Here is a 14,412-nt window from a genome sequence, read left to right as displayed (position 1 = left end):
GTACACAGAACCAAGGAAAGGGACAAGGTACAGGAGGAAGGGAAAATGTATGAAAAGGAAGAAAGAAATAAAAAGGAAGACAAGGCAGTAGTGTAAAATAGGGAGGGACATAAAACAATAAACAAACAAACAAACAAAACAAAACAGAAAATAAAAAATGCAGATTAGTAAAGAACACGGTTAAGGGTTTTTTGGTCTGAGCAGGCATCCATACATGCCTGGGGACAGGTAGGGAAGTTTCATAGTGAAGCCAGGTGGCCTGAAGGTAAGGACGACTATCATCAGTGGAGTAGCAACGCCACGCTGCCTGATCAGAACAAGGGGGAGCTGAGAGACGTGGGGGTTATACTCCCGCATGCACCCCGTGTGGTCTCACACACACGCACGCACGCATATGTCCGCGCGCGCACACACACACACACACACACACACACAAACAGCCATATTCAAATAAATATTTGCACATAGGCACACACACATAAGTAGACGCAAACATACCCCCAAGGGAGACAATATATTCAAATAAACATTTGCACTTAGACACACGCACACACGCGCAAACACACACGCAGTTTTGGCTTTCCTGTAGCCATTGTATTTTCTTTCCAAAATTGGGACATTTACACACTGAAGTCAAAGACATACCGCAACAACAGTGAAATGGTGTGTAATATGGAGGTGCTAAACCCCAGGGAGGACGTGTGGGTCAGGATGGAGGGCAGATGCTCCTACCTGAATGAGGCAGGCCGCAGGGTTCCTCCTCTTCTCAAAGTGCTTCTGCCTGTGCTGCTCCTGGACCTTCAGCGCAAAGCCCGAGCCCAGGATGCCCTACGGGAGGCAAGCGGGTCAGGACATGGGTCTGGACCAATGCTCTTTTAGCACGGCGACCGAGAGCCGGGCAGTGCCGAGCGAGACTCACCGCGGGCAGGGCGAAGAACGAGATGCCCAGCAGCGAGAAGCCGGCAGAGAGCATGCGGCCCGTCCACGTGGTGGGTGTCTTGTCTCCATAGCCTATAGTGGTCAGGGTGATCTACACAAACATGGGAGGATGGACACACACCAGGCAGGTCAGTACTGACTATCTTGTAATCACAAATGCACATGATTTCCCTTCATATGAAAATAAGGACAGGAAATAGTTTAAGACATATTAAAAATTAGATGATAAAATACTTTTCATAATACCACTGGGCTTTATGATTTGTGGTATTTCAGCTAAAATTACATGAATATATATTTGTGTGTGAATGTGCCTACTGGTTAAACTTCTTATTTTTGTCATTCGTTCATGCATTTGTTCTCCTCCCCTTTTCTCTCTGTCTGTTCCCTTGCTCTTTTTGTCTGTCTGGGTCTCTGATGGTCCGTCTACAGGAACTGCTCACCGTGCCCCACCACAGCGCGTCCGCGTATGTGCTGAAGTCCTTATTGAAGTCCTTCTCCACGAGGTAGACCAGGAAGGACGAAAAGATGAGGACCAGGAACCCGATGTACCAGGCAGTGACCAGCTCCTACAAAACAGCAACAGCAAAACCTGTCAACCCTGGGCAGAGAAATGACTCCTACAGTCTTATTATCTATTCTCTTTAACCCCTTAGGAGCTGCTGGAGAATCCAGACTCTCATTCCTCACTCTCCGTCCAGTCTGGCAGTGGACGCCATGCTAGCACACAAGAAGGTCAACTGTCACATTGGAGGTCCATGCTATTCTGTCACAGGTACATACGCACGCTTACCTGGTAGTACCATTTCCCGCTGAAACACCACATGGTGCCGTGGTAGCTCAGTGGTTAAGGTACTTGACTTGTAAAGTCAACTCGGAAGGTTGCTGGTTCAAGCCCCACCACTGCCAAGCTGCCACTGTTGGGTCCCTGAGCAAGACCCTTAACCCTCAATTGCTCAAGTTGTACTCAGTCATAATTGTAAGTCACTTTGGATAAAAATGTCAGCTAAATGTAAAATGTCATTTGGAATGAGTGTCTGGACCCACCAGTGACCCACCATGTGTGAACCAGAGGTGGAAAACGTGCCCCACTTCATTGCAGCAAAAGCCTGTATGAATCCAAAATCACTCTCTAATTAGCACATGCTTTTGGGAGCCATTACTCTCCCGAGTAAGGCTGGTTAATAACAGCATATGATTGGCTGTGGCACCTGCCATTCTTCCAGATAATCTAACATGTGCCGTAAGCCTGGGCCTAAGAATGAACTGGGACATGATTCATCACATATGATGAATGGACATAATTTGCTGTATATTCTTCAGCTCCGGTACAATAACGTCTGGCTTGACATTTTTTCTTTTTTTTTTCCACCTTAGAATCAGATAAAAGTAAAAGACAGCATCGGAGCTTGAGAGATAGTTCACCGAGCACTTTGAGAGACACTGTGAGAGGCAGTTTTGACCTTTGGCTAGTTCGACAATTTCACCAACAATTTCTTGACCTGATTTACCTCTAAATGGCATGAATGTCTACAAGTAGATCATACAAATTGCTCAAACGTCTATCAAAGGACCCGGGAGCCTGAAATGCTACTGTACACTGCAATCACTCAGAATTTGTCTGGACTCCTTGACACAGTATTCCTGGACACTAAGCACTCTCTTTCACTCTACAGCCAGGGTGAGCAATATGGCCAGAGAACACTGTGCTGTAATCACAGATGAAATGCTATGGGTACATGATCAGTACAATGATACATCACAAGATGTTGAAGTGGCAAACAGATCATTAAGTGTAAATTTAGTTATCCAACCATTTCCCCTGGGTGCTTTTAGTGTTGGACAGGCGAGGCACTTCACACTGGTTAGAAACTACATATCCCACGTCACCATGAGTGTTAGCGATATTCACTATATAAGCTGCTTTTTAGCCACTGCACTCCTGCTCTCTGGGTGGCTGGTAGCTGGATGAGTACATGCTGAGAATGCCATACTGCACATATTTGTACTGCTTATATTTAATTTCATAACTTACTTTGCTGCTGTGTAAACTACAAATCCCAGCATTCCTTGCTCCATGCCGAAATCATATATCCCTGCTAAATCTATTGGGCATGAAACTAAATATCCCAGCACACTTTGCCGTGGACAAGTACCATTTTAGCAGTCCTTGCTGTGCAGTAACAACAGCTTGGTGCATATAATAAATAACTTACGTTGTGGTATGCATAGACTAACATACCTCAGTTTGTGTTGTTTTAGTTATGAATTACACATCCCAGCTTACCTTGCTGTGTGCATAAACTACAGATCCCAGCAGCTTCCACGTGCCTCCCCTGCGGTCCATGCGCACCATCCGCAGGATCTGCAGGAAACGCAGGCTTCGCAGTGCCGACGTTGCGAAGATGTTGCCTTGGCTACCGGCCGAAACCACGGCGATTGACGCAATCAGCACAATGATGTCTGATGTCGAAATTAACAGTGGGAGGGAGAAGGTAGAAAGAGGAGAGAAGAACAGGCATTAGGAAAAATGTGGGCTCGGGCGAGGAAAGGACGGAAGCAAAGCAGATTTCACAGTTAAGATGACTCAGGAGGCAGGTAAACATCTGGCAGCATTATGGGCTGTGCGCTGCGTCTCACTCCTGTAGAGCCCTAGTGTAATCGATTTGAAGTACAGCCTGACTGTGTAGTAACACCATTTAAAGAAAAAAGAAGAAGAAGAAACTTCAAGATACTTATATACTGAAATGATTTGCTGTCAGAGCAGAGAGTATAATTATTGTTGTCACATATGTGAGACACTCCGTTCCCGGAAGATCTACAATCTTCGCTAATCAACCAAGCTTACCCCCCTTTGTTCATCTTTGTGGAAGTACTAATGTTATCCACATGTCATCTGACGATTGTTTCCCCTATTCAAACTCTCTTGTTCTGCTTCCTCTTTGGAAAGTAGTGTTTACCCTGGCTAGCATACTGAGCGTTGTTTGTTGCCCTGGTTTCGACTCCTGTTTTACCCTTTGTGACCACTCTTTGCCTGCGATTGTTGTACCTCAGCCTTTTGCTTTCTAGTTTTGTAGAAAACTAGTTTTGTACTGCTGTTTCGGAACTGCAATTTTGTACCTCCGCCTCTGTTTATCAAAACCTTCCGTGCCTTGCATTTGAATCCTCTGCCTGTCGGTTGTGACAGAATACTTCACCAACTGTAGATCCAGCAGGTGCTGAGTCATGTCTGGACCAACAGGATGCTGCTCTTGCTAATCTGGAGAAGAGGCTTGTCCTGGCCCTTGCGTCCCTGGGGTAATCCTGGGTAATCCAGCTCCCTCACTGTCTGATGCATTGACAATGTGTTTTTCCTAGTTGATACATTCGGGAGCTGACAGAAACCGCCAGTATGAATAAATCTCCAGAGCGCCAGCTGCCTCTCCAATGCATCCAGCCCCAAATGACACTTTTCTTCCTGAATGGACAAACCCTAGGAGCAGGTCGCATTAGCCATTCTGCTGCTCTCACTCGAGATCCCATCATCCTGGGTCTCCAATTGTTAACCAAACACAACTGGTCAATCAACCGGTCATTTAGTATCTATGCTCATCAGGACTACCTGCACAGGGAGCCCTTTAAATCCTTACACTGACCTGCTCGCCAACAGACTTGCCCACCTCTCTCTATCCATGTGACTGTGCTGCAGGCCAAAGCCAAATCCTGTCCTCCGTCCACCCCATGGACACATCTCCAGGGCATGTGCGGTTTCATCGTCCTATCCACTTCCCCAGTTGCCGTAGAGAAAAAGACAGCTGGCTTTTTGATGACCTGATCTGTTCACAAAACTCAGGGGCCATCACCTTTGTGTCAAGATAGAAAAGTGTTAATTCCACTGAAGCACCATCTCCTTCCTTGGCTATACCCTTTCGCCTGGGGAGAACTCCATGAAGGGCAATGGGGTCACTTGTTGGCCCACATCCACCCTGATCAAAAATACAGCTCCAATTCTTCCTGAGCTTTGCCAATTTCTTCCATCGGTTTATCAGGGACTGCATCACTGTTGCAGCATCACCCAGTAACTTGTTGAAGCACCAACCTTAGTCACAGTAAGGACCCCTGCTACCTGTCAAGCTTTCCCAAAACTAAAAGTATGTGCAGCTTGCGTCTTTCCTAAAACATCCAGAACTGTTTGTGGCTGACTTCAACGCTTTACAGGTCAGGGTCAGAGCCGATCTCTCCCAGCGTCACTGGCAACCCAAAAAGTTACTCCCAGGCTCATTCTTTAGGAGGAAGCATATCCCTACCGAATGCAACTACGGCATGGGTAACAGACGTCCTTGCCCATACGATGGATCCTGCACAAAGAGATCCACAGCCAATGGAATGATGAAGGACGACTCCTCCACTGCCCGCTTGTGCCACCGAGTTATTGTTTATTAAATCCCAACAGGCTTTGCATGTGGATCCTGTGTCTGTCTGTCAAGACAATCATATTCATAATCATAATCGTAGACAATCCAATTCTCTGCCTTTGCAGTTCGTGCGGTTACAAGTTTATGAGCTTTCACCGTCTCACACTAAAATAAACTGCCCATAAATGCCACTTTTATGAGCTAAATGCCTCGATGATGAAGAATTAAAAAGATGAAAAAAAAAATACAGTAGGAAGAACAAAGTCTGTCTGCGATGTGAACATATTCAGAGGAATAGATGTTCTCTCCCATTATTTACTCTAAGGTTACCTAAAGGTGGTCCCCCACCTTGCAGTTTAGTGCCAAGTTTAGTCTAGCACACCTGATCCTGTTAGTCAAGACCTTCAGTAGCACATGAAGATTAGAGCTTAGGAGACTACAACACAACGCTGTAGCGCCTGAAAAAGTTCAGATCTGTGGTAGGTCATCCCTAGTCTAAAAAACAGAGACAGAGAGAGATAGGGAGAGGGAAAGAGATAAAGAGAGAGAGAGAGAGAGTGTGTGTGTGTAAGAGAGAGAGAGAACAAGAGGAAAAAGTTCACACAAAAAAACCACATCAACTAAAGCCACACCAAAAACCACACCAACCCTGAAATTACACAAACAGTGCCAAGCCTCAAGCTGAGGAATAAAATTAGCCCCCCCCCCCCCCCCCCCCCAATTCTCCCTCCTCACGGTATCCTTCTCCTCAAAAGAACATCTCTCTGCTACGACAGTCTCATGTTCACTGCTGTAGTGAAACAGAAGTGCTGTATGTTGTAGTTGGCATGTTTCTCTCTCTGCTGGTTTGGCTCTTGGAATCATGTATCATAACCAAGCTGCCCGGCACAGCAGAACATGGACATATGGGCCCCAGTGAAAAGTCCACGATGCCTTAGAGAGACTCACTCAGACACACTGGGGTGGGGGCTATGATAGTAGACGCCGGGGGGGGGGGGGGGGTTGTTGGGCTGGGAGACGGGACAGTGCTGCAGGATGTTTGTTTTTAGCAACAAAAAAAAAAGCGTTCGGCAGTAATGCAGTAAGAGTTTGTGGAGATATTTAAAACTGTAGTGAAGTACACATCCACTTATAAGGGACCTAGAAGTACACACACACACACACACACACAAACACCCCCACACACACACACACACACACACACACACAGACACACACACACACACACAGACACACACACACACACACACACACACACACACACACACAGACACACACACACACACACACACACACAGACACACACACAGACACACACACACACACACACTCACAGACACACACACACACACACACAGACACACGCACACACACACACACACACACACACGCACACACACACACACACACACACACACACACACACACAGGGTGATTCTATTTCTTGAAGCTGTAAAGCTGCTCTTCTAGACAAGAGTAAAGCAGCACACATCAGCATGTATGTTCTGTTGAGGCCTCATTCCGAATGCTTTGACGTTCATTCAGTTATGCTACCTAACAATATCCTCCACTGGGGCCCAGAAGCCTATGTACACTATTCAGTACAGTAAAGCCAGGCAAAACAAACACTCAGGCCAACTGGCAGCCTGAAAAGGAAAGAAGGAACACCTCGAACAATTGTGTGCACTGAACTTAAAGGAAAAATGACTCCTCAATGCCTTGGACATTGCTATTAAATGTTCATGACAGACTTCTATACCTGACATTTTGGGTTGAGTTGTTCTCATTCTTTTACTTTTCTTAGCATCCCGGAGGCATTAACATGACGATGGTACGTAACGAAGGCAGCAGAACGTGAAGGTGTGCGGTAGTTACTTTGTGCCAGAAGACGACGTGAGGAACATGAGAGCTAATTAAACAGGCAACAAACAGGATTACATTAAAGGTTACTGGCAACACCACCAACAAAGGAAAAGAGACGTACTGAGTTATAGTTTAGATAGTTAGCTGGGTAGCTAACTTTACTAGCAGCATAGATGAGTGGTGAGTATTTGCCTTTTAACACAAAGCTAGCTAGCAGAGTTGGTGACTGGCAATGTCTCATAATTGAGCTCAACATTGCTGTGTAGCTGCATTGCATTCTGGGACGCTCAGGGCCTAGTTTTTGTGGTTCAGTGTTTTTATGTTCAGTGGCCCACAACAGCTAACATTTTACTGAAACAGCATAAAATCGGCATTAAACAATACTAATATGAATATGAATATGGAAAATGCAAATTATTTATACATATCACAATAAAAACTGATTTAATGTGTTTCTTAATATTGATCATAAAGACCAATGGAGAAAACATGTCATAATTAAAGAAAACAAGTCATTATGAGTGATGTTGGGAATTCTGTTAAATTCCTTTAGGGTCTGTGGGAACTGAAACACAAATGACCCTCCAGAATAAGCAAGTCATTCTTACCAAAAAACTGGTTCCAGCTGCAAGTTATTCATGAGCTAGTTGGACTACTAATGGTCATAACCTATAATAGGCTTGAGAAACTATGAACCTTCATCAAAATGACTATTGATTACTGCAAGAGAAGAGTGAGGTCTGCAGAAGTAACTGAAGTACTGAGTGGATTGACGGTTATTTCCTCCCATAAGTCTATGTATCTTTTTTTATGATGTTCATTTAACTTGAAGGATAACTTCTAACTTATTATTGACAATAAAATAATCTTTAAATATTCTTACAGTGATGAGCTTGGCCTTAGACAAACCTCTTTTATAATGTCCATATATTCTTTAGTGCCTGACCCTATACATCACATTAGTGATACTACTGCTTTATACAGCACTCTGTTGAAACAGAGTATTAATATTAAACTGATCAATTTGTTTTTAGGTTATAATAATGTTTAAACCCTAGCACCACTCCACAGACAATTTGATCACACACACGCGCACACACACACACACACTCACACACACACACACACTCACACACACTCACACACACACACTCACACACACACACTCACACACACTCACACACACACACACTCACACACACACTCACACACACACACACACTCACACACTCACACACACACACACACACACACTCACACACTCACACACACACACACTCACACACACACACACACTCACACACACTCACACACACACACACACTCACACACACACACACACACACACACACACACACACACACACACACTCACACACACACACACACACACACACACACACACACACACACTCACACACACACACACACACACACACTCACACACACACACACACACACACACACACACACACTCACACACTCACACACACACACACACACACACTCACACACACACACACACACACACACACTCACACACTCACACACACTCACACACACACACAACCCTAATGAGCTCTGTTTCAAACATGCATGGAGAAGCTAGCAGCAGTTCTGGGAAAGGCAGTGAATACTGAGGAGGTACAGGGCTCTCACCACAGCCAGGCTGCACAGTCTGCTCATCCAGACAGCCACGAAATTGTCCAGCCAAAGCTGTCTCCACTAGCTCATGGTTATCAAATTATACCGCATAGCAGAAAAATTGCTTTCACATTCAAATTCAACATCTTGAATGAAAAATGGGAAATGCCTTTAGCTTGTTAACTAGTTCTGCTCCAGGGAAACACCAGTTTTAATATGAGTCAAGTGATTTAGTACACAAGTATGTAAAGTATGTAAAACACAATTCCAAACATGTCTAAATCTATTCCTTGGGACCCTGGTCTGGGTCTGATTTCTGTGCAATGGTTTTGTTCAGATGTTTTGTGCAATCCGCCCTTCATCAGCTCAGGTGTGTTGTCAATAGGAAAATAGAAACTGCATGGTTGTTGACTTGGACTTCCAGTCTATACATGTACAAGCAGACAGGGAGGCCGTACGCCATGAGTTGAAGTCCATGACATGGAACTGGAACTGGGATCTGATGATTGAATGGTACCACAGGCTGCCAAACAGGAGTGTCGGGTGTAGGGAGTAGGACAGGCAGAAACGCAGAAGGTCAGACTGGGATCACGCAGCGAACTGAGCTCAGAGAGCCCACGGGGTGAAACATGACTACCATAAACCATGCAGGTTCTTCCAGGGCAACCTAAAAGAGCCTGGATCTCATGCAGTCTGTGTGGGGGTGTGTTCAGTACATTGTTCATGGTTGTTATGCTGTTTCCTATTAATCTTTGTATGCGTCTGTTGTTGTATTAGTACAAAATTTTCTTTCGCCCCTGGAAAATGTCAAAAAAATAAAGATAAAAACTCTGAATAGTTTGCCTTTGAAAATCTATGAAAACCTTGTCAGAATTATAGCTTTGCGCACAATCAGTCTCTCTCTCCTTCAGAAGAGAAGGTCTGGTCTGGGTCTGATCTGGTCTTGGTCTCAGCTGGCTTTTCAAACCTCAGTGACAACAGGATCAAATATAGCAGTCTGATCCGGGTCTTTGATATGAGATAATGAGATCATATTCGAGTCTAATGAGATCATATTTGGGTCTGGTCTGAAATTGGTCACTTGTGATGCGATCCTATGTAGATTTATATGGGTCTTATTAGTGTCTAGGCAGATGGGATTGTTTAAAACTCAACAGAAAGACACCAGGTTCATGTCATTTCACAATAGGGAAACTGTTTCTGGATCAGCATTTAGAGATAGAGGAGATTAGAAAGAAACTGTCTTATCAATACCACTTCAAGAAAAAGACAGATTTTTTAAAAAATTCATGTAATTTCAATTTTTATACCAGACCCTCCTGTTACTTAAGGGTTGAAGAGGTAGCTGTTAGGAGGCAGCTGTCAGAGAGGGTCTGATCTGGATCTTATCTGAGTCTGACATGGGCCTGATCTATACAAGTCCACCACCAAAAGATCTATAAAAAAAATCTAAAAATCCAGGTGTGTTAAGACAGCACAGGCGCATGCTCACCTATGACACAAAATGGCTTCTGAGCAAAGCGCAGTCGACCCTGCCATCCTCGGTACCGGCAACAGCAACCTGCGGACCAGATCCGGACGATGTACTCCAGCCCGAACACCATGATCATCACGAACTCCTGCGGGACGACAGACAGAATGCGCCGGGTGGAGACATGTGTGGTTGAAATATTAGTGTGCAGGAAAAGTGCATCACTATATTCTTAATATTTCAATCTGCCCATACAGTAGCGTGACACAGAAAGGTATCTGCTTGCATAATAACACTGTCGATGGAACTTGTGTAAGAAGCCACTTCTAAAGAGCAAAAAAAAAAAGAATATGAGTGTCATGACGACACTGTTCAACTATAATTGTTTCCTGCAAAATTGACCTGTTTATTACGTATTTCTGCACGCTGAATCCAAAGATTTATCTATCACCCATGGTTTATATTTTTGTTCCAAACACTCATCATGTCAGGAACTATGGAAACTATGTCCTATGGACACACGATACTAAGGAAAGTGAATCCCCTCTATGTTGGCAGACTACCAACGGACTCTGAAGAGGGCTGGTTTTGAGGCCAAATATAGGCAAAAATAATTCCGTGCACATTTTACAAGTTTGTATATATTTTAAATGTAATAGCAGCCTTATTTATTTAAAAACAGATTTCAATAAAGTGTAAAATGTATTTTAAGGTCCACCTATTTTTGTTTGTGAGACCAAACATTAAAATTTTGTTGCCTAGTGTGACATGAACAGGTTGATCTGAACAGTAAGTCTTTCTAAACAGGAAAATTCTAAGCAGGAAGTATTTCTTAATGGGGACTTGTGGGGGCCCACGGCCTCTCGTGTTTTTACATTAGGAAGTCCTCCTGTCTCACAGGGAGAGTGCAGGTTTTCAGACACAGGCACCCAGTAATGGGATTATGGTGCTCGCCTGTGCACCCAGATTTCATTAGCGGAGCTGCGGCGGCACATGGCAGAACACAAATGCATTTAGGATTATGAGATTTGCAGTCGGGGTAATTCTGGCACGTGCCACTCCCCGTGACCCTCTGCCTGTGCTTCATTTGAACTGATCCGGTTCAAACCGATCACTAACATTGGCTTAACGGTTTCACTTGTCGTTCGGCATTCGGCTTGGCTTCTGGACTGCCGGCAGATTGTAACGCGGTATTGATAAAGGATCGGTTAAGCTTGTGGAGTAAGACAACGAGAGAAGATGACAATAAAGCATTTGTCCTCCACTGTAGTGCAGTGACATAAAAAGAAAGTTCAAAGCTCCATTCATATGGCGAGAAGCTGGTTGGGTGTGAGCTGTGTTGTCAATCAAATCAGGTGCTTTGGACTGCCTCCACAGGCAAGCCATTAGGCATCGGGTCTGCCAGGAATACGCAGTAACTGAACAGCCCTCAAAGGGAAAGACCCTTTGATCTTCACTTTCTGTGGCACCTGCAACCAGCCTTCATCATTGCTTTAGTGCAGTAGCCGTGGAGATGATGTTGTTATAGCCCATCACGGCTTTCTATATGCTCCCCTACTCATTAAATAAAGAATAAACAAATTTAAAAAATAGATTATTTCAGTTGTAATATGAACAGGCATGTAGGGCTTTAACTTTTGCTAAAGGTCAGATACTTATCACTTCAGTGAGTCTAAATGAGCTTCTAAAAGGTGAAACAGGGTTTAGTATGTCATAACCAGAGCTTCTGCTTCTGGTGTGAAGGTACTTGATAATTAGAGGTGAACATTTTGTTTCTGCCTTACCAGTATGAAGAGGGAGCGGGATGCCATTTCTTGATGGTCTGGAATGGTGGAGAACACGGAGAGCACCAAGCAGCCCAACACCAGTATAAACCTGTCCAATCACACAGAAGAAGGCGTGAACGACAGCACAAACCCGTCCAATCACACAGAAGAAGGCGTGAACGACAGCACAAACCCGTCCAATCACACAGAAGAAGGCGTGAACGACAGCACAAACCCGTCCAATCACACAGAAGAAGGCGTGAACGACAGCACAAACCCGCCCAATCACACAGAAGAAGGCGTGAACGACAGCACAAACCCGCCCAATCACACAGAAGAAGGCGTGAACGACAGCACAAACCCGTCCAATCACACAGAAGAAGGCGTGAACGACAGCACAAACCCGTCCAATCACACAGAAGAAGGCGTGAACGACAGCACAAACCCGCCCAATCACACAGAAGAAGGCGTGAACGACAGCACAAACCCGCCCAATCACACAGAAGAAGGCGTGAACGACAGCACAAACCCATCCAATCACACAGAAGAAGGCTTGAACGACAGCACAAACCCATCCAATCAGATAGAAGTAAGCATAAAGTATAAGGATATAAGGAAGAGGTACAGTTAGTCTCCATTTAAATGTGTGGCATTTTTATTACTTTAATGGTAATGAAGAATCTAATCAACCAATGAATGTGGCAAAGAACAAGATTCTAAAATAATTTAATTAACTGAAGAACAAAGAAAAACATGTCAGGCAGAAAAAAAAGCAACGCAATTATAGCCTCAGCTTGAAAAATGTGTTTTGGGTTTACAAGAAAATGAATGAATGAATGAAACATTCAACCAATAAAACAAACAAGATAAATGAAGTTTCCTTCAGTACAGTCTCAGATAATGGCTGCGTTTGGGCTGAGTGCCAAATGACTTATTTATTTCACCATACCTCAATTTCCTGACATGATTAACATTCAGCAACTCCTCTTGACAAACTCAGCACCACAAATTGTACTTTGGATCAGAAATAGATACACACCACATGCTCGTGTAAAACACTTCAACAACTCAACACCACAATCTTCATATTTCCTCCAATTAATATGAAATATGGAAGGAAACTACTGTTTTGGGGTGCGGAGCACCTAAAACATGAGGTTGGAGATTTGAATTGCTGACCCAGGTAAAGGGGGTCCCCTGGGAGTGATCTACTCCGAACTCTACTCCGACACTTAAGCCTAAAAATCCCTCTACACCTCAGCTCTCCCTCTCTCTCTCATTCTTTCATTCTAATCCTCCTCTCCATTGTCCTAATCATTTGCACTTTTCACAAGAATCCTCCCCTCCGTACCACCCCATCCTGGTATGCTATCATTTTGTTGTGATTTCACTAAAAGCACCAGGACAATGTGGGCCAGTATGGTGGTTGTGATTGTTGACGTTACACATGCAACTCACACTACATACCGACACAAGTCAGTTCTTCCCAGTCCACAGTCCACTTTTTTTAAAAAATGAGGAGGAAGTTGAAATGATGACAGACAGGTAAAAATACACTCACATTTGGCATACGTTCTTATCCAGAGTGGCTTACATATATTACTCAATATGACAGTTAGTATACATGTACTCTTGGGACTCAATCCCATGACCCTCGTGTTTCTAGCATCCTGCCCCAAAGGTGAGCTATGGGAGTACACAAATCCCCGAGTAGGACAGTGAAGCAGCTCCACCTGCGTATTATCCATCAACTAATCACCCACCATGTCTTTGTACTCAGGTGCCACTTCCTGCCCTGATGGGAAACCCTGAGTAGCACGACCTTTGAAGGCGGGAGAGGACCTCTTCACCTTTAAACCGTGGCCTGCAGTAAACAGGCAGAACATCCACTCCCCCATACATACGCACTGAGTAGCTGCTGCTCTGCATAATCAGATTGATTTGTTTTGATCCTGAATGCCAAGGACGAGTGAGCAACATCCATATCTGCTCTCTCCCTCCTTCTGTCTCTCCCTCTCTTACATCTCTCTCTCCCTCTCTTACATCTCTCTCTCCCTCACTTACCATCTCTCTCTCCCCCTCTTATTCACCTCTTTTCAAAAGCATATTTTTGCAATCTCCTTTTTGTTGTTATACATTACACCACCAATCGAAAGATCCAGAGATCAAAAATTACAATGTATTCATCGAACACATCTACACAAATATGGCTAACGAGTCAGGTGTGGATCACAGGAGCTGGTGGCAGTGTTTGTTTCTCTGCATAAGCCAGTTTTTGTTTGCAAACCAAATGATTAATAGCGTCAGTACCTACGTATCATCCGCTAAGTGCAGAA

General features: G+C 44.3%; 1 protein-coding gene across 2 annotated transcripts in view; it reads right to left on the bottom strand.

Moving 5' to 3' along the window:
* Window positions 1-14,412, bottom strand: part of kcnq5b (potassium voltage-gated channel, KQT-like subfamily, member 5b) — an 83,144-nt gene that overhangs the window by 13,186 nt on the left and 55,546 nt on the right. For both annotated transcript variants that reach the window (XM_035534756.1, XM_035534757.1), the window contains exons 2-7: window positions 12,095-12,185; window positions 10,332-10,458; window positions 3,227-3,402; window positions 1,383-1,508; window positions 920-1,030; window positions 733-828 (exon numbers count right to left, since the gene is read on the bottom strand). In XM_035534756.1, the coding sequence (XP_035390649.1) occupies window positions 733-828; window positions 920-1,030; window positions 1,383-1,508; window positions 3,227-3,402; window positions 10,332-10,458; window positions 12,095-12,185 (727 nt within the window). The remainder of the gene's footprint in view (window positions 1-732; window positions 829-919; window positions 1,031-1,382; window positions 1,509-3,226; window positions 3,403-10,331; window positions 10,459-12,094; window positions 12,186-14,412) is intronic.

The sequence above is a fragment of the Electrophorus electricus genome, chromosome 16, assembly GCF_013358815.1.
Source record: "Electrophorus electricus isolate fEleEle1 chromosome 16, fEleEle1.pri, whole genome shotgun sequence".
In the NCBI taxonomy this organism is placed as follows: domain Eukaryota; kingdom Metazoa; phylum Chordata; class Actinopteri; order Gymnotiformes; family Gymnotidae; genus Electrophorus; species Electrophorus electricus.
This window is presented reverse-complemented; position numbering and strand designations above follow the sequence as displayed.